The sequence below is a fragment of the Chanos chanos genome, chromosome 1, assembly GCF_902362185.1.
Source record: "Chanos chanos chromosome 1, fChaCha1.1, whole genome shotgun sequence".
Taxonomy (NCBI): Eukaryota; Metazoa; Chordata; class Actinopteri; order Gonorynchiformes; family Chanidae; genus Chanos; species Chanos chanos.
In genome coordinates, this window is record NC_044495.1 from 48924809 (window position 1) to 48949245 (window position 24437).

At 40.7% G+C, this 24437-nt stretch overlaps 1 protein-coding gene across 1 annotated transcript in view; it reads left to right on the top strand.

Moving 5' to 3' along the window:
• edil3a (EGF-like repeats and discoidin I-like domains 3a) overlaps nucleotides 1-24437 on the top strand; it is a 98171-nt gene that overhangs the window by 29841 nt on the left and 43893 nt on the right. Inside the window, exons 3-4 of the mRNA XM_030764746.1 lie at nucleotides 2500-2529; nucleotides 11553-11681. Coding sequence (XP_030620606.1) covers nucleotides 2500-2529; nucleotides 11553-11681 — 159 coding nt within the window. The remainder of the gene's footprint in view (nucleotides 1-2499; nucleotides 2530-11552; nucleotides 11682-24437) is intronic.

Here is a 24437-nt window from a genome sequence, read left to right on the forward strand (position 1 = left end):
ATATTTTTAAATGCCATTGTCTCTGTATTGTGACAGAGCCAGTAACAACTGTAAGTGGCCCACAAATAGTAAATTCAAAATGAATATGAAATGCTTCCAAATAGTTGTGAAAATATTGTATGTTTGTTTGCTTGCTTGTTTATTTGTTTGCCGGTTGGTTGGTTAGTTGATTTGTTTGTTTGTTTGTTTCTCTTGTTATCTTGGCGATGACGACACGAAGACAAGGAAGAGAATGAGAAAGGGATTGTGTGTGTGTGTGTGTGTGTGCGTGTGTGTGTGTATTCATGGCCAGCTGCCATGGAGACCAGCAGGTCAGCTCGGCGCTGTTGTTGGACTGATTACATTGTAAACACAAGAGAGCAGGGTGATATTTATCAAATATTCATCCCAAATTACAACACATTGATAAATCCACCTCTATAATAAACTCAGTGCTACAGAAGTCTGAAGTTTCCCAGCTAATACTTGACATTAGAACCAACTTTGTTGACCAAATCTCCTACAGTGTGTGTGACTATATGCCAGACAGATTAGGATGTCCACAAGAACGATTAGCCTTGCATCGCACAAGTCCCCGAAATCCGAACTTGCCAAGAGCAACATAAAGACTGAAGCACCATATCTTATATAAATTATATTTGGCATGTTCTAAAATCTGCGATGGACTGGCAACCTGTCCAGGGTGTCTCCCTGCCTTTCGCCCAATGAGCGCTGGGATAGGCTCCAGCACCCCCCACAATCCTAATTAGGATAGGCATTTAGAAAATGAATGAATGAATGAATGATTGTTCTAAAATATCTAACTCTAGTGTTAAAGGCTTCCCCATTAAGCTATACAATCAATGCTATTACATTACTCTTTTCCACTCCTTAACACATTGTCAACAAGCAGTTGAGTTTTTTTTTGTTGCGTATTTCATCAACTTCTAAATATATAACTGAAAAATGTGCGTCCCCAAGTTTATGGCGATAGTGTTGTGGTTAAATGTATACATTTTCTGTTTTATTTTGTACACATTCAGTGATCTGGTTAGTTCAAGGTTTTTTGAGCGCTGCGTGTTTTTAAAGACATTCTTTTATCTGCTAGTTTAGAGTTCCCAAATGGGTGCTGATGATTGGTGAGCCAATGTGCATAGTTTCCACATCCCAGGAGAATTTATTACTTTTTTTAAAAAACTTTTCTGTTTGTTCAATGTCCCTAAGTTGAGAAAGACAGTGGTGGGATTCCACGTACATATCTTACATTTTAGGTTACTGTTGTCCAGCATAAGGCTGCAGTTGGTCAGCTTTACTGAGATATTTTTTCAAAGCTTTTTATTTTTGTTAACAGGATAAGACATGTATGATGTATAACAGCTCCCAATGGCAATGGACTTATACCTATAAACAGGCTTTTCTTTATGTTCAACAACTTCTTAAACAACTTCGGGTTTAAAGCCCACCCACTTCCTGTTTATACATAAATACAAGTACAAATAATTTCATCATCCCAGCAAACACAGATACAGACACAAATGGTGCAGCTGCTCACCTGTGATGATGTCTTGTCCACACCCCAGTTATGGCCAAGTAGACATGAACTTGCCAAGATGGGATAACCCTGTGTGGAAGAAAGGAGGAGGATTTGTAAAGGGTGAAGGGGGAGCGAGAAGTGTGAAGTGAGAGAGAGAGAGAGAGAGAGAGAGAGGTGGAGTGTGTGTCTCTCATTTCTGTTGCAAATAATTGGTTTGATTGAACGTGATAATAATGAGTGTGGAAGGACCGAGGTTCATCCCTGCCCCCCCCCCCCTCCCCCCCCCCCCCCCCCCCCCCCCACACACACAGACACACACACACACAGACACACGCACATTCACCACACACAGACACACACACACACACACACACACACATACTCTATGCAATGATTAACCATCACATGCTCAGTGCATCGGGGCCAGTAATCTCACACCTCTGCTGAATGTTAAAGTCTTTCGTGGCTAATGAATGTTAAATACATGCTAGGCTAAGACCAAACTTCAGAGATTTGACTCTTCATCTGAGACTCGCTAAACTAAGTCCTGGCTGAGTGTTTAAACACTAACTTGGGCTCTGCATTTAAAGACTACAATACTAATAGAGTATAATGGCCAGTGAATATCAAGAAATCATTTTCCTACTAAAGCTGTTGTCTCTTGTGAGTGCAAACTGCAATTTTAGTCCAAAACTGTATGTATTTAATGTTTGATTTGGTTTTAATTGGTTGAAATGTAAAAGTTTTCGAGAGAAAATCGTTTCTCTTGTTGTCAGCAAAATGTTTTAATCCAAATATTAAATATTTAAGCTGAATTAACTTTTCCCTGAAGTGCACTTACAAATTAATTTGTTTCACCAAGCTGCTAACTAACTCAGTTACTTCAACTTTAGATAAACAGAGGCATTCAATATTTTTTTCTACAGAGAGTAATCATCTCTTTCTCTCTCTCTCTCTCTCTCTCTCTCTCTCTCTCTCCCCCACAGCAGCAGATGGTGAGGACCCTACTCCAGCAGGTGGGATTTTTCTCTTACTTATTTCTTGCTTTGGTAACTGTTGTGGTCTCCTTTTTTGGAGCCTGAGGGCTTTTTTGGATCTGTTTTTCTCAGTTGTTGTCAGTTCTGTCATGTATGACCACCTCCACTCTCTTCCCCATACCTGCTATTTCAGTCTGTGTGTGTGTGTGTGTGTGTGTGTGTGTTTGTGTTTGTGTGTACACATGAGAGGATGTACACATGTGTATGCATTCATCATTTTCATGTTTTCCAATCAAATATATGTTAACAGCCGTCAACAGCTTCAAAGAAAATATTTATGAACACGTTCCTTAACGATCTAGCACACAGACACACACACAAACACACACACAAACACACACACACAGCCTTGCTCTCTCTGAGGGCCTTGTTTGAGTGCCTCCTCTTTCTGTGCTCTGGCATTCTGGCATTGATCGACTCATTGTGTCTGGTCAGCACTTGCTCAAACTCACTGATCTCTAAAGTAAGACGGATTTGAAGATTTGTCATCTCCCCTGCCTCACGCTTGACTTATTTTATCTCCTGTTTTCAACTTTATATGAAAGACACATCCACTTCTTGTTGCCTATTTTTCCAGGTTAAAAAGTTGTATTGTCCAAAGAAGGAGAACCTGCCACAAACCTGTAGCCTTTTTTTTTTTCTTGTGATGGTTATGTTTATCCTTTAAGTTTATTCTGTTGTACATTTGTTCAAGCAAAGCAAGGAACTGACTGTTAGACAGGTAGCTATCTGTCTATGAAAAGGTCCCTGTCTATGAAAAGGTCATTCGTTCAGAACTGTCTCTCTGATTTATTCAAGTTTTTGTCACTGACATTGACTCTTACTTACAGAGCTGTCATTTTGAGAAAACAGAAAACATTTCATTTTATTTTATTTTATTTTTTTATTTTTCTTTACTGACATTTCTGGATTTTATCACTGACCAAACTGGTTTTCAGTTTAGTGTAGTGTTCCAGAGTGGTTGTGTTTGGGGGTCAGCAGAACCGTGTCGGCGTAGACTCTTCTACCATCCAATGGCTTAGTCCAAAGGCAGAAACCTTCCAATGGCTTTAGTCCTCATCAACATTTATCCAATGGCTTTCGACCTCAGGAACATTTTACCACCCTGCGGCTTTGTCCAAACACAGACACCTTGCAGTGGCTTTCATCCATAAAGTATAAACTTTCCAATGGCTTCAGTCTTCAGTAACATTAATCTAATGACTTTAGTCCTCAGTAGCATTTGTCCAATGGTTTTAGTCCTCACAAAATTCATCCAATGGCTTTAGTCTTCGTCAACACTCATCCAATTGCATTAGTCCTCAGAACATCATTCAGTGGCTGTAGTCTTCATCAACATCATCCAATGGCTATTGTTAGGAGGGTTTCTCCTTGTGGAACTCCCACATGACATTTTTAAGTATTACACTGATGCCTATAGCATGAGCAAGATCAGTATCTATTATCGCAGAAGTCGTTTAATGTCATGTCATATTGCAGATTTATTCCCACAGCATAGCTCAATTACATTTGGTTCTGTTCAAGTCAAAAATAGCATAGGAATGCGCTCTTAACTGAAGGGTGGTGACTTTTTTGGGAGGGGGGTGTATTTATGTTCTTTCATTGTTGATTTGGTTCATTTTAATAAGTGAGAATGAAAGAGTCTTGTTGCCAAGGAATCAGCTGAGGTTCAGATTTCAGATGTTTTTACTGATGTCGATGTTTTTTTTGTTTTTTGGGGGGGGGGTTTCTACTTGGAGATCTGTGTTATTATCTGTGACATCTCTGTTTCAGTAAGATTTATGAGAACTCTCACAGTGGAGGACTCCAAAGACCTGAGCTAAATTTTATTTTGGAAGCCTGATTTGGTCTTAAAAATACTCTGCATCTCATCTCTGTAAGCTGGTTTAGATCTTCTATGGAACATTCCAGACTGGCTGTGGAGATTTGTCGAGTTACAACAGAGAAGGGATAAAGAGACCTTAAAACTATCAACTGGGACTCTCAGATTTCAGTTTATTTAATCTCCAATCTAATCTGGAATTATGTTGTATTGTTTTGTGGTAGTATATTTATGTGGAATCCATTTGCATATAAAAATGACCCCATGGTTGCTCTGACCTGACAAATTCGAGGTTTCGTGAGCAGTCCATATCCATATTTCCCTCCAGTTCCATCCATGCTGAAAATGGAAATTATTAAATATGTCATGGGTAGAAGACTTGCTGACGTGGTCAAAGCTACAACATCATTCTTCCTCCTCCTCCTCCTCCTCTTCCTCCTTCAATGAATAATTCTCCTTCATTATAGTGTTTAATTCAAATATTATATTTCTGTGCCATATTTTGCTGAGCTGGTGCTTTTTGGTGCCTGTGTCTGTTACAGTTCCACGTGCATGCAGTTAGACTCCTCGTGGATTCTGCACAGTCACTGTGGAAACAGGGCTTATTGCCATTCCTGTTAAATCACTACTGGCACAGGGGTCCTTGCCAAGGTCCAGACTCCCCGCTGAGTTTGCCCGATTACCCTGAGACAGGACCCCCCCCTGTGCCTGAACCTTGGCCCTGAGGACAAAAAGTCCTTGTTGAGTCCCCGTGTGCATGCAGTATCCCTGACTCTCTTCAGTAAAACTGAACACGGTCTTCTTGTTAAATCTGCACCGTGTGCATGGGTCCAGGTGTTCAGGCCTCAGTCAGCAACACCGTTATTTGTTGGTGTGTCAAAAAAAAGAAACTCGAATGGGAACTTTTATGAAGTTTTCTTGCTGTAGAGTCTCTTTTTAAAGGAACTGTTGCCATTTTTAGCCTTTCTCTGCAGGTGTCAGTAAGGCCAAGGTAGAAATGAAAAGCAGGCACGGTTCTTCGTGATCCAGCTTTATCGTAAACATACAATTACACGTTCCCATTTGCGATCGGGCGAGTTCTCGTAAAACCATGGCTGGCGCGCTTTTGCCCCTGAAGAAAACAAAAAAAATTAAGCGCTTTGTTTTATCACCTCTGGGACCAATGAAATCATATCTTCGACAAAGTTCAAAAACATTATTAGCACAAACAAGGGAGGCTGGCATATCCACATAATTTTAAATACAAGAAGTCGTGTTAAACTTTCAAATGACAGCATATTATTTTGCCTCATTAGACCAAAAAGAACTTTTTAGTTTTAATTACTCTACCCCTCTTCTCTTAACGACTGCACTAAATAATGAATAAGATATGTACATTTAATATGCAATGAGAAGGCTTTTTTGTAGTCCACTGGGCTCTTATTAGCTGCTTTAGAGAATAAAAATAATTAATAACTGTACTTTTCTCTTGAGTAACATGTCATGCATTGTAATAGACATTGGCCTGTATTGATTTACCAAAGCTGGACGTAGGTTCACTACTTTACGATGGAAGACATGTGGCATGAAATGTTTGCAGAACACTGTTTTAAGCCTGCAGTTACGTTATATGACTGCATGTATGCATGTGTGTGTTTGTGTGTGCGTGTGTTTTTACTGCCTGTTTCACACACGTCCTACACGTGTGTCTTTTGTCCTACAGCAAAAAGAGAAGCAGGTGTTGCCGTGATACTGGTGCTTATCGGCTGGTTTTAATGATACGGTTTGTGCCCATGTCTGATATTGGGGTACATTTAATAGGATTTCTGCCTCAGTGTGCTATTTTAATACCTTACGCTGGCAGTAATGGTAATGTTTTTTTTGTTTGTTTGTTTTTTTTTTCCTTCCTTTCACCCTGCGTGAGCCCTTTGAAACACAACGCCCTTATCGTAAATGTAAAGCGTTACATTTGTGTTCTGGGCTATACGTCTTTTATCAGAGCCAGTTCAACCACATCATGTCTATTTATTTACCGGATTTTTATTAGCGTTCTACTGCTAATAGACTCTCGCAGCATTTCGCTCCTCTTTAACTGTAAATAAATGAGTAAAATAAAATGTAGTCTAGGAAACACTCCTTAACAACGGTGATAACAAGTTTAAATTAATAACTTTTAAACAGCGCTAAATAACATTTCATGTAATAACATTTAATTAACAATAGTTGCCCCATCAGGAAAGGATAGCGTGGACTCTATTTTCCATGAAGTTATTAAAACAAAGACCAGTATTAGTGTATTTCTCATACTAATTGACTATAATAGCATGTATTTACATGGATTAGTGTCTACTGGGGCTGCCAGTGACTCCGTAGCACATATGGAGGATGCACGGTTGACATTTGCTCTGGTGGGTTTTACCGACCCTGATCACATGGCCTTGAAAAACATTCATGAAAAACTCTCTCTCTCTCTGTCTCCACTATCCCCTCTCTGGCTCAGGAAAGACTCACCCCCCCCCCCCCTCAAACCCACACAATTAGAAGATAAGGATCAAAATCAGTGAACAAAACCTTCATCTGTAGAGTTGCCTCAGCCTGATCGAGAAACCTTTCGGTAACCCCGCGGGTATCTCAACTGACCTTTGCTGGCATCTTCATTCAATTGGCCAAGCTCTTATCAATCCTGCTGGAATCTGAATCTGATTGGCTCCTGTCCCCATATCTGTTACGCGTCTCAGCTGGGAGAAGACTGGGCAGCTTTTGTGAGGAAAGAGCTGGGTGGGGCTGTAGGAAGAGGGTGGTTGGTGTTTTTTGGTGGTTTTTTTTCTTTTTTTTTTTGACAACTGTGTGACATTTTCGTGGCATTTCCTCACCGCCTTGTCTTCTTCGGTCACCCACTGTCTGAAGGACGTACCACGGTCAAAGCTGTGCTTTATTTCACCCTTCCAAAACCCACACTGAATCTCAGGGCTGTTTCAGTTTACTTTTTTTTGTGTGTGCATTTTAGCCTTTTCAGCTCATTGAGTGCAGATGTCTAGCAAATGTCAACACGTCCATTTCATTATTGTAGAAGAACGAAAGCGTCAGAGGGACAGAGATAGCAAGAGAGAAATGAAATGATGACACACACGTGTGAGTTTCTGTGCCAACCAGGGTCAGACTGAACTGGGAGGTGACCAGTGTTTAGAGGCCTGGTATAATAGTGACACTAATAAGACTCTGTTACAGTGCTTTGCGATAAAGACTGGGACATAACCAGGCCAAACTCACGCTGGGCTGTTCTTTAACTGACAAGATTTCTTCATTATTGTATCTGTACAAACTTTAATATGTGTGCTGATTGGTTACCTTCAAGTAATAGTTTCTGAAGCAGTGACTATCTTCAGGTGAAAAGCTTTGTTCTGAATATGACGGCAGTATGTAGGCTCTGACAAGAGGACTGAGACAGCTAAGAGGAGTGAGGTTTACAAAGCTTCAAGGAAGATATTAGAGAGCACACACAAATTTCTTGTTGATTTGCTTTGTTGATATGTGGTTTGTTTCTCAGATGAGCTCTACAGTTCTCTAGTGAATCATTATTGAAATGAGGGTGTACACATTGCAGCAACCTACAACTTACACTATATGCACGGAAACACGCATCAAGCAGTATAGTACATTAGCAGAACTGATATCTATATATGTGCATATTGAGTGTGTGTGTAGCGTGTGTGTTTTTCCCTCTACAACAGTACAGGCTGGACTTTGTGGCTGTGTGTGTGGGTGGGTAGGTGTGTGTGTGCGCGTGCGTGTGTGTGTGTGTGTTGGTCTAGACTCTAGAGGTTTGAATCAGGGATGCATGTCTGTCTCTGGACACTGGCTGCAGACGGGTAAATATCATGCCTTTAAAGCTGATTTGTTTCTGTCTCACTGAGCTCCTGATCCTGCCCTCAGCGCTCATGCCTTCCACACTGCCTGCTCTCTGCTCCAGGGTCAACTCACTCTTCGACTAATTATGGCCCAACCATTTCACCAGGCCAGACTTCTCTCCCCCCTTTAAAACCTTCATAGTTTCAACTAACAGACACAAGGTGATGTGGGGCCATTATGCACAATCAAAATGTCTTTATTTTCCCCTTGCCTTATTTAAATGATATATGTGGTCCAAGCAAAGACAGGTGCTCATTCTTCACAGTCTTAGACAGTCAACGCACTTTTAACCAGCTATGGTATTATATTACAAAGTAGTATTTACATGTAGCTGCCATGTACTGTTTGGCATATTACACACAGCTTACATGGTACAGAGAGTGAGAACTGCAGCAAAATGTAAATCATGATGTTCATGTATGTTCTGTGCTTCCATGATGAATGTTTAAGGTTTTTTTTTGTTGTTGTTTTTTTGTTTGCTTGTATGTGTTTGCATAAAGACATTAGCATGGAAATGCCTTTCATTTATGAGATTATGTGACAACCAGCCAAAACTATGCGCTAATTCAATACTACTACCAATAATAGTAATAATAATAATAACAATAATAATAATAATAGTGCTATGAGATAGACAGTGGTTTAAGGGGCATGGCCAGTTGTTGGCCTGCTGATTGGGTGAAATCTTTTGTGACTCGTGGGGAAATGGCGATGGTGGCACTGGTTGAGAAGCAGGCAGCATCCATCACGTCCTTGGTCCCAGAGAGTGTGAGCCTGCAGAGGAACAGAGAGTTCCTTTTCATTTCCTTTAACAACATAAAGACAACAACATGCCCAATAAAAGTCCCTTTCACTAACAACAATGGACCACTGAGGACAGAGGGCACAGATGCAAATATGGACTGCACCAATATCCCCTCTCTCTCTCTCTCTCTCTCTCTCTCTTTCTTTTTCGCTCACTCGTTTCTCTGCTGCTTCTGAGAATGGTGAAAGGATGCATTCTTCATTTGAAACCCTGTCAGAAGGCCTTTGTGCTGTTATAGATGGTCACGTCAAACGGCTTGCCTGGCTGTCACCATCGCTGGCAAAGAGCAGGGTGTCTGTAATGGAGTTCTGCCAAAGCTATTATACATTTACTGTTGCGCTAATTATCCTCTGGTCTCATTACAGCTGATGGAACGCAGGGTCTTAAACATGCTAAAACTTTGATACGCTCACTCTCGCAGTCCGTTTTCATTTGGACTTTCCTGCGCAAGTATGACACGCAAATTCATTTTGACTTTTCACCGAGGAATACGAGCGTTTTTTTTTTTGTTGTTTGTTTGGTGTTTTTTACCTCAGCTGGTTGACATGCTTTACAAAGATCCTGCAAGGGGTGTCAGCAGCAGAATCCACCCAAAACTGAGTAATATCACCCTTGGTCATTGCTCATATTCACATTTCATTGACTAAGCTGTTCCCTGTTGATGATAAATTTTGCAAAGCTTACCTGTATGGTCTTAATGATTAGTTCAATACTCCGAAAGAACCTGCTGTGAAACGTGGCCATTTTAGTGTAATGATAGACTGTTATGATTGAAGGGGCCAGATAACATGGTAAAGGTTGTTTTGAAAGTTGCCAGTCATTTCTGTGAAGTGATAGGTTTCAGTGTAACACAGAGAGGGAGTTGAGATGAGGTCTATTACAGGCACTTTCTAGAAAGGTCACCCTTCACAGGAGTAATGATATAATCACCGCTCTTTCTGCAGATTTGTAACTGCTTGCCCAACTTAAACTCAGGGCAAAAGGGGAAAAATGCAGAGATAATGTTCAGGTGTGGAAACATCTAGAATGTGTGTGGGTGTGTGTGTGTGTGTGTGTGTGTGTGTGTGTGTGTGTGTGTGTGTGTGTGTATGGCAAAATGAAAGACAGTTAGATAAGATATGACAAAGACATGTGTGTATGTGCATGTCTTAGCCCAGTGATGTATGGGCTTCTTCCTCTGCCCCTATCCCCTCTCCCCTCTCCAATATGATTTTGCCTGGCAGTTCCATCTAGCACTTTCTGACAGTATAGAGCTAGTCAGGGGCTGGCTAATGTTTTATGCATGTTCATCCTTTTGAAAGGCTATGAATTTGGCGTTCTCGTACGGGAATTGAGAATCACAGAGGATCTGACTGCAGGTGCCTCACACACTGTGGAAGATGCAGTAGTGCTGCTGTATTTGCAGTGGTATTAAATATGATGCTGTTTTGTAAGCTCTTCTTAGAGCTTAGAAAGCATAATTCCTTTGATCCACATCAAAGGGACATTATTACTGTAACCGCGGTTACAGAAATATTTGGTTTGTTGCTATATTTTAAAGCACTGGGAAATGATTAAAAAAAAAAAAACATTTTGAGTCAATATGGTTTGTGTGAGAATTGTCTGTGTTTGTGTGTGTGTGTGTGTGTGCGTGTGTGTGACAAAATATGTTCATTTCCATTGTGCTGTGGTTGAAAAACATATTAAATATATTTTTGAAATAGACCTGATATTAAAACACATTTGACATGTGTGCATGCAAGTGGGAGTGTCTGTGTGTGTGTGTGTGTGTGTTTGTGTGTGTTAGAGAGTGTTTATACGCGTATGTTTTGCATTGCGTGTTTACAGGTGTGTGTACATGCGAGACTATGTGTGGATGTGGTTTTATCATTGCCTGGCATTGACAGTACTTGGTCTTGTCAGTGTGTCAGATGTTTGGCTGTGTGCATACAGCATTGACAGTTCCCCAGAGCTAAGACTGTGGCCCTGACACTGCTGTAGGGACAAAACACCACTCCCATATCCCACCCTCTGCCGTGGGCTAATTTCTACAACAAACACTCTTCTTATCACCTCTCTCTCCCTCTCTCTCCCTCTCTCTCTCTCTCTCTCTCTCTCTTCTTTTCCTGTCACTCAATATTAAACTGCAGTAGCTGCCTGAGGAAGAAAAACACTCCAAACTGCAAATGTTTTTAGGAGAGATATTCTGGATGTCATCCATCTACACAGAATTTTCCCATGCATTGCATTGTACTATGTGCCTTAACTACATCAAATCTATCTATCTATCTATCTATCTATCTATCTATCTATCTATCTATCTATCTATCTATCTATCTATCTATCTGTCTGTCTGTCTGTCTGTCTGTCTGTCTGTCTGTCTGTCTGTCTGCCTGTCTGTCTATCAGTCATTCTGTGTGTGTGTGTGTGTGTGTGTGTGTGTGTGTGTGTGTGTGTGTGAGAGAGAAGGTTTTCTTTATGAATCATTAGTGTTGTGTTGTTTTCCAGGACCTTGCCATCCAAACCCCTGTCACAACGGAGGAGTGTGTGAGATCAGTGAGACCTATCGGGGCGACACCTTTATAGGATATGTCTGCAAGTGTTCCCCCGGCTTCAACGGAATCCACTGCCAACACAGTAAGACCACACTCAACTTCTGCTAGCTTTTCACCGTTCACACATGAAACTGTTTTATTCAACACATCATGAATGTAAACAGGTGTTTGGAAATGACTTCTTTTTTTCTTTTTTCGTTTTTTTTTTTTTTAATAATTATTTATTTAACTTGCTGGCTTTTCCCGGCATATTGTCAAACATATGGTGCCGATTGCAGGGTTTAAACACTTTGTTCTCTCAAGAACATGGTGGAAAATTAATAAACATGTGCTTTAATATGCTTAAACACATTGTTTCTCCAACAAAAGGAGTTTATTTTTTTAATATAACCTTTCTCCAGTCTGTTTACATTATAAAGAACCTCTTATCTCTCCAGATGACATTTATTTGGTGATGGGGGACACATTTGGCATTACATGTATGAGTGAAAAATATATTTTTCACCTATCCTTAATGGATTTGACTTTCATATGAGTGTTAGATTTATGACTTGGCTCTTGTAAACTGGGAGAATGAAATGAAAAGAATAGAAAACTGCAGTAGGTTTAATGTGAAGCGATAGTGAGTAATGCGAAGGAACAAGCCCCCTGCATCTACTGTGTAAGACAGTATTCCTACATCATGTTAACTGCACCCAACACACACCGTACGATCATGTTGACTCGTCAGACCATTTGCTCCTTTTTAAATTCCTTTTTGCTGCTCTCAATGGGCTGCCGTCTCTGTAACGGATGCTTTTGTCAGGAGCTATAGCTTGAGCAGGGTAACAACACATTGTTTGTCAGGTACAGATTAGCGGAAGTGCTGAATTGCTTTCTTCTGAAGTCTGTACTTGAAAAAGTTGCGTGTAAAGCACTTTGTGTAAGTACTTCACACATAATACTCCCTGAGGGAGAGGCAGTGTCCGTGTGTGTGTGTGAGTGTGCATGTGTGTGTGTGTGTGTGTATGTGTGTGTGTGTGCATGTGTGCGTGTGTGTGTGAGAGAGAGAGAGGAGGGGGAAAAACGGAGACAGAGAGAGAGAATGCATGTGTCCATGTGCCTGGGCGTGTGTATACGCGCGTGCGTGTGTGTGTGCGTGTCTGTGTCTGTGTGTTTGTGCTTGTGTATGTCTGTGTGTGTGCTTGTGTGTGACTGTGTGTGTATATGCACACATCTTTGCATATGTCTCAATGTGTGTGTTGATTTGTTTGAGCATGTACATGCGTGTGTTTGCATGTGTGTACATTCATGTTTGTGAGGCAGTTTGAAATATTTCTGTAATTTGGAGCACATTTGTCTGATCAATTTACAAAGTCTATATGTAGAGAGAAGAGATTTTACAAAAACTAAATGATTGATTTTAGAGGAGAGGACTACCTTTGCTTTAGACCGAAAAACGATTCTGCCCCCTGGCCTGTTGCCATAGTTCGAAACAACTGAAATTGCATAAATGCATTTTCAGAACACAATAAGTGGAGACAAAGAACCTTTTTTTTTCATTCTCTTTGCTTTCATGTTCCTCAGAATTCATGTGGTCTGTATGCAATATAAATTTATGACACAGAGCAAAATGCCTTTGCAGATAAATGGATACATTTCTGCCAGAAGATAATAGAAGTAAAGCAGATGCTCTCCATTTCCCAATTCATCCAGTATGAGACCAGTTAGTCACAGTGGGACAGAAGTGGGTCGTGACATGGGTTCGCTCACGAACTGGAATTGATTGGTGTGGACTGACCCGAATATTACTGCAAATGCATTCTATTTCATGATGGCTTTTTCAGGCCGTTAAGCCAGTAACATCAAAAATGTAGGTGTTTTCCATTCTGTATGTGTTAAAGTGCATTATTTTTATGCGGTCCTTGAGTAAAACACACATTATTTGTGATGACATAATGTTCATAAATGGGTTTTAATATCAAGTCCATTTCAAAAGCACATTTGAACCACACCGCATGAACTGGACATGAGCATATTTCGTCACACAAAAACACAGGCATACTGATACACACACACACACACACACACACACACATACACACACACACACACACACACACACACACACACACACAAACACACAAACACATATCCATGAGTGTGTGTAAGTGTGTGCATGACATACAAGAATGAGACCATGACCAGTTCATGAAACAGATATGATTTAATAAGAGAGAGCATAAAAATGATACATTGTAGATATTTTAGCAGTATTTTATGACATGGGTAGGACAGTGCCTATTTTCAGACAGCGATATTTCTTATGTTCCCAGTTCTCATGCCTTTTCAGTGACCCTGTAAGATAATCCACATCAGAAAATGAATACTTCTGATGATCTGATGTTTCACGTACTGTAGATGGGTCGTTTGGCTTCAGTCATGGCCAGGACTGTATTTATTTTATGAAACACTTTAGGCCCCAAATTTACTTGCAAAGTTTTGTTTATAGAATATTTAGCAAAAAAATAAATAAATACTTAACGGGTTCTTAAACCTTATGTCAACATGTGCAGAAATACTCTGGAGAGAGGCTAAAAAAAAAAAAAAAAAAAAACAGAAATAGAAATGTTATATGCAAGAGGGAAGAGATCAGCTAAATCCACTCCACAGACTGTACAACGCCTCTTCAATCCAACTTTCACTTCTTTAAGAGACATAAATCACAAGTTTTTAGGGGGGTTTTCCTGGGGGGGTGGGGGTGAGGATTTATGCTTTTATGCGGATCAGGCCGTTATACTGTGAGTGGAGAAGCGTTTAATTCGAAGCTCTCACCAAAGCATTCCCTCTTATTCTGTCAGGGTTTGCTCTGCCATGACTGACTGCTTTGACACACAGCAAGTACATGGCAGAATAATAAAAAAAAAAAAAAAAAGAAAAGAAAAGAAAAAAACAGCATGCCACTTCGGTTTCCAAGTCCTCACTGGTTGAATTAAAAAGCAGCATCTAAAGACGTTACAGAACTGAATCTACTGTCAGAGTAATTTCTGCAATTAAATGATAAAAGAAACGCTATAATTGTTCTATAAGAATAGCAGCTTAGCGGGCTTTGTTTGCAGTGTGCCTGGGTTTTTAATTGCTGTGCAGCGTAATGGGACAGATAAAATTGAGTAAGTGGGATTTTTATCAGCGGGAACAAACCCAGACTTAACACTGGTGCTTTGTCATTGTATGGAAAAGACTGGATGGAAGTGGATGGGAACACGAAGGAGAAACAGGGAAATTTGAGAATAATGGGAAAAGAGGTGGTACGACAATTTACAAAAAAAAAAAAAAAGAAGAAGAAGAAAAAGAAAAAAGTAAAGAAAAACAAAACAAGAGAAAAAAAATCATCGAAACATCAAATGCATTACACTAATGAGCACGCTGTGTTTAAAGAAAGAAGGAAAGAAAAAAAAAGATTGTTGAAGGGATTCTTTGATGTTTATTCTCTCAAAACAAAACTGAGCGGGAAAAGTATCTTTGTACAAACTACTAAATATTGCTTCAATTAATGTGTTTTGTTAAATTACAACATTGCGGGGTCAAGTAATGTTATTGTGTGTTTTGAGAATACACTGTTACAGTTAATCTCCAGAACTATAAGACAAATCCAAGCTATTAAAAATGTCACTGTGTAGTCTTGAAATACTACTGTAACCACTACATGCTTGTCTTTTTTTAGCCCAGCATTTGTTCACTGACTACCTCATAGTTCTAATGCATGTGTGAAACGCATGAAATTAAAATACTGTCCATAAATGCGTAAACCCAAATACAAGTGTGTTTCTAATGTCCTTAAACTGTTTTCTGTGATGTTACTGCCTAGCATTGGGGTAGTCCAGTGCTTAAATCCTCTATGTGGACATTTGCTGCTGCTTTTTGGGGTTTTTTTTGTTTGTTTGTTTGTTTGTTTGTTTTTTATCATGAATAGGTTTAAAATGTTCATTAAGAAACGGTAAAGTTGAAGTAAACCTGTAAAGGTCCTGTAGTAACACAGTCAGTCATGTGGGGAATTCCTTAAACGACTAGATTTCTCAGGGGTGTATTTCACTGTTTTATATGGTTTTGTAGTTACCTGTGCTGACAAGCTCTATGTTTTTTTACTGCCCTTTTTGCTCTTTCCTTAAGTTGCTGAGATATAAACACTACATCATGTCACTGCTTTGTGTGTGTGTGTCAGAGTGTCTGTGTGTGTTTGTGTGTGTGTGTGTGCATGCCTGTATGTTTTTGCGTGTGTGTGTGTGTGTGTGTCTGTGTCTGTGTCTGTGTGTCTGTGTGAGAGTGTGCTACAGCCTTTTCTGTCACTACCATGTTCTCATGCTGTCAGACTAAAATCTGATTTCACACCTCTGGGCTACATCTTGAACTCAGCTTGCCGCAACCACGTGACTGGTAGTGCAAACCACTATTCCAGCTGTTAAAATAGTCCTAGTCTTGATTAGTCGTACCATTTATATCCTTTCCACTACTGCTATAAAGCATTATCTTTTTTTTTTTTTTCAAAATTTACACAAAGCTCACAAAACCAGAAGTTCTTGCTTCTATCTTTTAACCATATTCACATTCTGTTCTCATTTGTGTATGGCTCATGGAAGTTTTCCAGTTGTTAGGTCAAATTAACCTCTACTTAAGCATCCTTACCCATGTCTCCGCAGTGTGAGGGAGAGCGAGAGGGTGGTTTGTTCCATTATCATTATCTGTAATATTGTGAGTCTTATTTTAGCAGAATCTGCTGTGTTGTTGCTCCTCCTGTAATGGGTTGCCATGTTTCCCACTGAGGCAGTGAGCAGATTGGCAGGCCAGTGGGTAAGAAAATGACCAATTATTAGAATGAACTGTCAAACCAGCCACCAGAAGCGATGACTGTGTGTTTGAGTGTGTGGGAGAAGCAGAGGGAGGGAGAGAGAGAGAGAGAGAGAGAGAGAGAGAGAGAGAGAGAGAGAGAGAGAGAGAGATGATTCAGAGGCTACTGGGTCTCACTGGGAACCAGACAGCTTCTGCTCTGCCAAGGACGTAGTCAGGAGTCTTCCATGACAGCTCAGAACCATTCGCAAACGTTTCAGGACTGTGAGAAAAGCAGTGTGCTTCAGATGTAATTTGCTGTTGAACATTTCAAAACCAGCATTGTGTCCGTAGCACTTGAAAAATTATTTTCTACTGGAGATATAGAGATTTTTTAAGGTATCTGGAGTCCACTGTAACAAAATCTAGGCCCACAAGAACACATTTTGTGCCCTGAAAATGGTTACTCCGCCCCCTTACCCTTTCCAGGGATATAGCCACACTCATTAACGTTACCGCTCATTTTTTACATTTAAAAAAAAATGTCATTTTGTAAGTATAATTGATCACAGCATGGTGATCCAGTTACTTAAGAATTTCACCTTTGATCATAGAAACCTACATCATATGAGGCTGATATGCATTTACCTTGAATTTGTCTGTTGGTTTGCTTTCAAGCAGAACCTAGCTGCATCACTAATAGCCCAGGTTTCATAGTATTATGTTAAGTATTCTTTTTGATCCAACGGAAAGCAGGTCAGTATCAGCTATGTATGTGCATTGGGCCTGTAGGATATATTAACGGCGGGGTTTTCTTTTTTCAGGGGCGGGGGGATTGGGCGGTGGGGGGGGTTGCACCAAGGAGAAAGAGTAGATGTTTGAAACACAAGGTTAAACACATCTTTTCAAGCGAGGGCACTTTGTGTGGGCTGCTAGGCTGAGCATTGACTCAAAGAAAGCAGCTCTTTTATTTTTGGGCCAGGAGCCTATTGGCGAACCTTACTTCTGCTTTGATCAATAAGCAATCTTTGGCCTCTTTTGAAATATTCCAGTGACTCGGACTGGTTTGACTGTGTTTGTGTGTGTGTGTGTGTGTGTGTGTGTGTGTGTGTGTGTCTGTGTGTGGGCGGGAAGGTTTCAAGCCTCATCTACATTTACTAACTAACAGCGAGGCTTGTATTGTGTAACCTTCCCACAGCCAAAAAAAAAAAAATTGTTTGTTTCCCATATATTAATCAATAGGTTATTATATGTGGGATAAAATTGAATCTAACACATTGCATCATTAATCATTTCCCAGACATATGCACAGCTATGTGCCTATCATTTTCTGATGAGATGAAAATGATAGTGAGTGGGTACAAGTGACAGGACATGTCCTTATTAAACAGAGGCATCGCTGTGTTAGTCATTCTGTCTTCAGTCTGTTGTCGTAGGTGTCAATATAGATGACTGCCGCGGGCAGAACTTTTGGTTTTGGCAAAAATACTTGACTTTCTTTCTTTCTTTCTTTCTTTCTTTCTTTCTTTCTCTCTCTCTTTCTCACTCTCTTTCTTTCTTTCTTTTGCTTGCCCCTGCAGTTACTTTGAGGAAATCAAGGCATAGCCTTAATATTTTTCTTGTTTTGAATTATGTATGCATTCACACCATTAGGAGAAAATTACAGTTTGGGATATCATTCTGAGCATAATTACCTAATGTATTCTTTTCTGTGGGCCCTCAGGGCTCTGCGGTATATCTGAGATATTCTTATGGTGGTGCTATAGCATCAGTCAGTGCATGCTGAGCCCCAGTCAGGCCGAACCAGCCTTGGCTCGTGTGGGTGGTATTCTCTTTCTCTTCTCTGCAGGCCAGACTTCTGGAGCCAGACGCTAACAATCTAATCCCGAACCCACAGCCCACAACAGTCTGTAGTCAAACCTACAGCTTTTTATTCCACAGTGCTCTGTCAATAGACCTATAGCCAACACAGTGCCAAGTACCCACTTCCCAAATTTACCACTCCAAGGATCTACAGCTGCAGTTCGCAGTACATAAACCCACATTTTCCAACGGCTAAACACACAGGTCTTAGTACCCAAACCCACTGCTCTGAGTACCTAAAGCCACAGTTCGTACTACCTAAACACACATTTTAAGTACTTGAACCCATGTTTTGCAAGATCTAAATCTGCAGCTGCCAGCGCCTAAACCCGCAACTCCCAGTATCTAAACATAGAGCTCCCTGTACCTAAACCTGCAAATCCCACAGCTCCCAGTGCCCAAATGCATGTTTTCACCTGCCCAACCCGACCACCCCCAGTACCTAAACTGACAGCTCTCACCAACTAAATGCATATTTTTCAATACCTAAAACCATAGTCCCCATAGCTACCACCACCCAAAGAGCACAAGCTTTCACTCATCTTCACAGCGCATCAGACACCCATGGAGCAGACAGAGATGTTTATATTAGGCTCACAAGCACACGGCCTACCGAGAAATTAATCACAGGCGATACAGGCTCTCAGCGAGCCATCCTTATAAATGGAAATGTTCTGTTTGGAGCATTTCTCTGCAGCGCCTGTTGATTTCTCGGCACCCGGCCCGTTAGGTCATCCGTCACGGGAGAAACAGGAGCCCCGTGCTGATCCCCCAAAGCCATTGGCTCTCCCCTGCACATAATAGATTTTTATATTAACGCTGCTCTGCATGTTTGTGTTTAGAGGCTTGGAGCACGGAAGCATATGAAAATGGACGTCTTCACATGGAGAAGGCCATGGATATTTCTAAATATAATTCCAATTCAAACACACACACAAGCGCACACACACATACACGCACAAACATGCACATACACATGTATACACACACACATACAGTCAGACACACACACACGCACAGACACACTTAACATACATGCACACATACACACATACATACACAAACACACACAAACACAGCACTTCAAAGACTCATAAGTCATGCTCTTAATCAAAAGCAGGATGAAAATGGCACAGGAAAAAATAATTTTCTTTTTGGCGTAATTCTTCTCCTTATTTACAGTGACTCACCAGGCGACTGCTGCCCACTTTATAAATCAGCAATGAGCCTCTGTAAAGAAAAAAAAAAAAATACATTCATACCCTTAGAATGACTTTTTTAATTTAGAAAGGCGGGAAAGATGGAAGTGTCTAATTAAAAAAAAAAAAAAAAAGTTTATATTTGTTGAAGGGTTTTTGGTCTGTTTTGTGGTGCACACTGACAAAAGTTAATGTCAGGAGTAGTACCTTATGAAGGAGTGCCTTTCACAGTTTCCTCCAGCTAGTGCTGTTTGAACCAAAATGTTTTGCATTGGATAATGAGACGTGCTCTCTAATGAAGGCTCTTCAGATTGGATGTAACATGGCTCGCAGCTAATGCATAATAGGCTTTCAGTGAGCCTATTCCGAGACTCTCACGCAAGCCTAAAGCACAGCCCATGAATAATTTACCATAACCTAGAGTTAAACTAAATCACAATACAACCAAAAAAAAAAATGGGGAAAAAAAGAAAGGGAATGACTGAAAAGTAGTTTTTCACTTCGGGCGACTTGTTGATATTTCCCGAATTATCAGAAAAAAAAAGCGTGAAAGACATGGCTTTTTTTTAGTTCGTTTTTTATTTATTTGTTTGTTTGTTTTTTATGTGTTTGATGTTGCTTCTTTGCTTCCATAAATGCGTGTGTGCACGTGTGTCCATGTGTGTGTATGCAAGTGTCCATGTGTGTGTGTGTGTGTGTGTGTGTGTGTGTGTGTGTGTGTGTGTGTGTGCATGCACACGCATGTGTCTGCATACATGTGTGTTTATGTGAGTACCTATGTCTGTTTGTATCAGTGTACATCTTCGCTCTAGTCTTCCTCAGTAGTGTAACGTTATCCAGTCCCCAGGCCACAGTGGAACAGTGCTATCTGAAGGGGTTATCGTCTGGGTTAAAGACCAGAGAAAAAGAAGCTGAAAGCTGTAAGAGAGAGGGTCGGGTGACCCTTCCCTCCCCACCCACACCCCCTGGGCTCACCCTCCCCCCTCCCCCCCACCCACTCCCCCCAGCCTCCTCTACAGACATCTTGTTCAGGACTTAAAACGACTGTCTCTCTCGTCACAAGTGACCTCTCTATTTCACACAGATTGCTCCCTTTGGCAGTACAATGCGCCTGAACATCACTCAAACTGAGCAACGGACCACATGTCAGTCAGAGCAGAGCACCAGACAGCCACGAGCGCTAAGCCGAGATAGAGGTGGAATCAGAGAGAGAGAGAGAGACAAAAGGGGACGCTTGTGTGCACACTGTCATTTCTCTGTTTGACTGCTTGCTTTTGACTAGTGGCTTGGGGTTTTCTTTGTATGCATTTTGCCCGCCTTTTGTTTCAGAACAGAACAAGCGGGCACACAATGTAAATAATGGAACAATGTGTCATATCTTCAATTCTATTGGTTGCTTGATTTGATTATGGGATACCATCAATTAGTAGCTAATCAGAATGGCCTATTGTACAGTATTTGCTTTGGGACAGCTATGGATTTCGAATGGTATGGAAATGCTCCTATCAATTTATTTTGAATCTAATTAAAGAATATCTGAAGGGTACATGAGTGGAGAAAAAATAACAGAGAGACTTCATTAGCAGTAAGAGAGACATGACATTGTTAACAGTGTCCCTCTGAGAGCCCGTGAACTGTGAAGCTATTTATTTTGTTAGCCACAGGATATAATTCATGTGACAGCTCCACTAGCCACCTCAAAGACTGATTGAGATCCATGGAAACAAATCAGGGACATAAGAGGTAGACTGGACCCAAGATGTGCCTTCTGGATTCAGTTAGAGTGGAGAGGGCACAAGAGAGGGTTGGGTGAACATGGTAATTCCCATGTTCGTCTAGCTGTTTGGACTAGCGACTGACAATAGGAATGAGTTCCACCTGGTATATATATATGTCAGAATGATGTATTTAGACAGGTAAATCATATTCTCTCTCTCTCTCTCTCTCTATCTCTCTCTCTTTCTCCCCCTCTCCTCCTCTCTCCTCCTCTCTCCGCCTCTCTCTATCTCTCTGTCTCTTGGTTTCCCTGTTCCTCTCCCTCTGTCTCTCTCTGTCTCTCTCTCTCTCTCTGTCTCTCTCTCTCTCTCTCTCTGGCTGGTGTATCCGCTCAGTAAACGAGTGACTGAGATTGTTCAGCTATTGAGTGTAATTGTGCTGCTGTTCACTGGCTCGTCAGAGCTGTGCTGCACCCGGGTCGTCCCTGGCCGCCTGCCAAAGCCTTTTAGCACAGAAACCTGCTCATCCAATACTGACACACACACACACACACACACACACACACACACACACACACACACACACACACATTATATATGTATATAGATAGATAGATAGATAGATAGATAGATAGATAGATAGATAGATAGACAGACAGACAGACAGACAGACAGACAGATAGATAGACAGACAGACAGATAGATAGATAGATAGACAGATAGATAGATAGATAGATAGATAGATAGATAGATAGATAGAGATACAGATACAGACACACACATATGCAATCACACCAAAATGCAGAAGTAGTCCGTCTCAAGCCCATTACAGATTACCATAATGCCTCCTTTGCTTTAACTCAATCGGCTTATGAATCTGAATAGAATGTACGGTAAGTGAATCATCTCAGTGCTGTCACAGAGGTGAAATCACTCTCTACAGCTGTACCATCGCCATCATTTCATTTTAGAGTCGGTTACAGTACCTTTATAGGCTAAAAGACATAGATCATGATCTATAGGTTTGATATGACAATGTCAGCAGTGGTCTCATCAGAGCCTGTGAACTGTGAAGCTATTTGTTTTGTCAGCAAAAAGATTTTATTCATTTGACAACTCCACAAGTCACCTCAAAGACTGACTGAGATCTGTCTTACAAGGAATGAGTGAATTAAGAGACAGACAGAACTCAATATATGCCTGGAGACAGCCTTTGAATTGAGATCATAGCATGTGAGGAATACGACAGAAAAAACATGTGGAAAATGTGTGTTTTGTAATGAATATGAACCCAGTGACTTTACATATCAGGTAGTCTCTTTATGCTCTCAGAGGAGGTTCTTTCCTTTTTCACATTCAAATGGTGTTGTCATTATATCAGTATCACAGTGACTGCAGTCGGATTTGTATTCAGCTCACAACTCTAAAGGATCTCCCACCCCTCTGTCTCTCTCTCTGTCTCTCTCTCTCTCTGTCTGCCAGTCTGTCTGTGTGTCTGTCTGTCTGTGTCTCTCTCTCCCTCTCCCTCTCCCTCTCTCTCTCTCTCTCTCTCTCTCTGAGTGCCAATGACACTCAAAGGGCTCTTTGGAGTGTGGTTGTAGCAGTCTTTAAGTGCTCTCTAGAGCCGTTAAGTCTTTCGCTGTGGTTTTGTGTCTCCTCTGCTCTAAGGGGAGAGAGAGACAGAGAGTCACTGCTTCACTCCTGCTCCTTAACACCACCCAGAATGCCCATATTCAGGCACACCACTGTTGTGATATACAATACATAAGGCACTGATTCACTGAAAATCGCACATTTACCGGGAATCATACGTGCTCTGTGAATCCAGTGAAGATGATGATGATGATGATGATGATGATGATGGTGATCATAATGATGATTATGATGATCAAGATAATGTAATAATATTTTGTTTGGGCATTGCACGCAAACTTCTTTTACATTTGCATTGGCAACATAACAACAGTCACAATAGATCACTGCTGTTTTAAGTCACTGTTGTGGTGGTTAATGATGAAGAAAATTCTAAGAAATTACTCGTCGATAAAACTTCCCATTACACTGCAAATGTACCAGCGTTAAATCTTGAGCAGTGTGTGACAATATAAATGCTATTTGAGTTCACTTAACAGCCTATATCTCTCTGTGTAACATTTTAAATATTGCATAATGAGGAAAAAAGATGCCCATAATTGGTCTTGATGCTTTCAATCTGCCTCAGTCTATGATTGTTCTAGAATCTCCTCTTGCATCCGACATAACTTCAGTTGTTTGAGAAAATGTACTCTTGGGCCTGCTGTTTTATTTCGTGATACCTATGCCTGCATGTCACAGTAAAGTCAAATAAAAATCTGTTAAAATGAAAATAAGAATAAGAAGAATTGATGTGGAACTTCGGTGCGTCTGTGAACACATTCATACCTCCCTAGTGTGATGGGAGGATCCACTCATAGCTCCTTTGGTATGCCAGCATGTCATTTTTCCTGCTGTAGCCTAGAATTACAATGATGAGTGCCTGTTATCGGAGCCACAGTGGTCTGTCTTTTAGACAGGAGTTAGTCATACACGTTCTTTATGTTTCTCTGGAGTTTTCCTTAAAACATCTTAAGGACGCTTTTTCAAGCCACTGTTTCGCTATTTTCACTCACAAGACAGAAGAATTCCACCTCATTTCCATCTATCTATCTATCTATCTATCTATCTATCTATCTAGTAGAAATTATCTGCAACTGGACATTCTTATTCATTTACATCCTCTTTCTTAGATAGATAGATAGATAGATAGATAGATAGATAGATAGATAGATAGATAGATAGATAGATAGATAGATAGATAGATAGATAGATAGATAGATATTGACACATAGTGACAGACAGACAGTCTGTTAGTTGTTAGACATAAACACATATACACACACACACAGAGAGAGACACACACACACACAGACACACACACACACACAGACACAGACCCACGCTCACACACACACACACAGACACACACACACAAGGTGTCTCAGTGCAGGGCAGTGCAGAATCCTTTTGAATATTAATAAAATATGTGGATCATACTCAGCTTGGTTGGATACCAATACACATAAAGTCAGTCATCCAGAAGTACTGCATCATCTGTCTGATATTATGGAAAGTGTCCCCAATTTTATCCTCATTCATAAGTGGAGTTTGAGAAGGGGAGAGATGATAGCAATCAAACTGAGTCTGTATTTTACGAAGAGCCGGTTGAATGAGAATTACAGG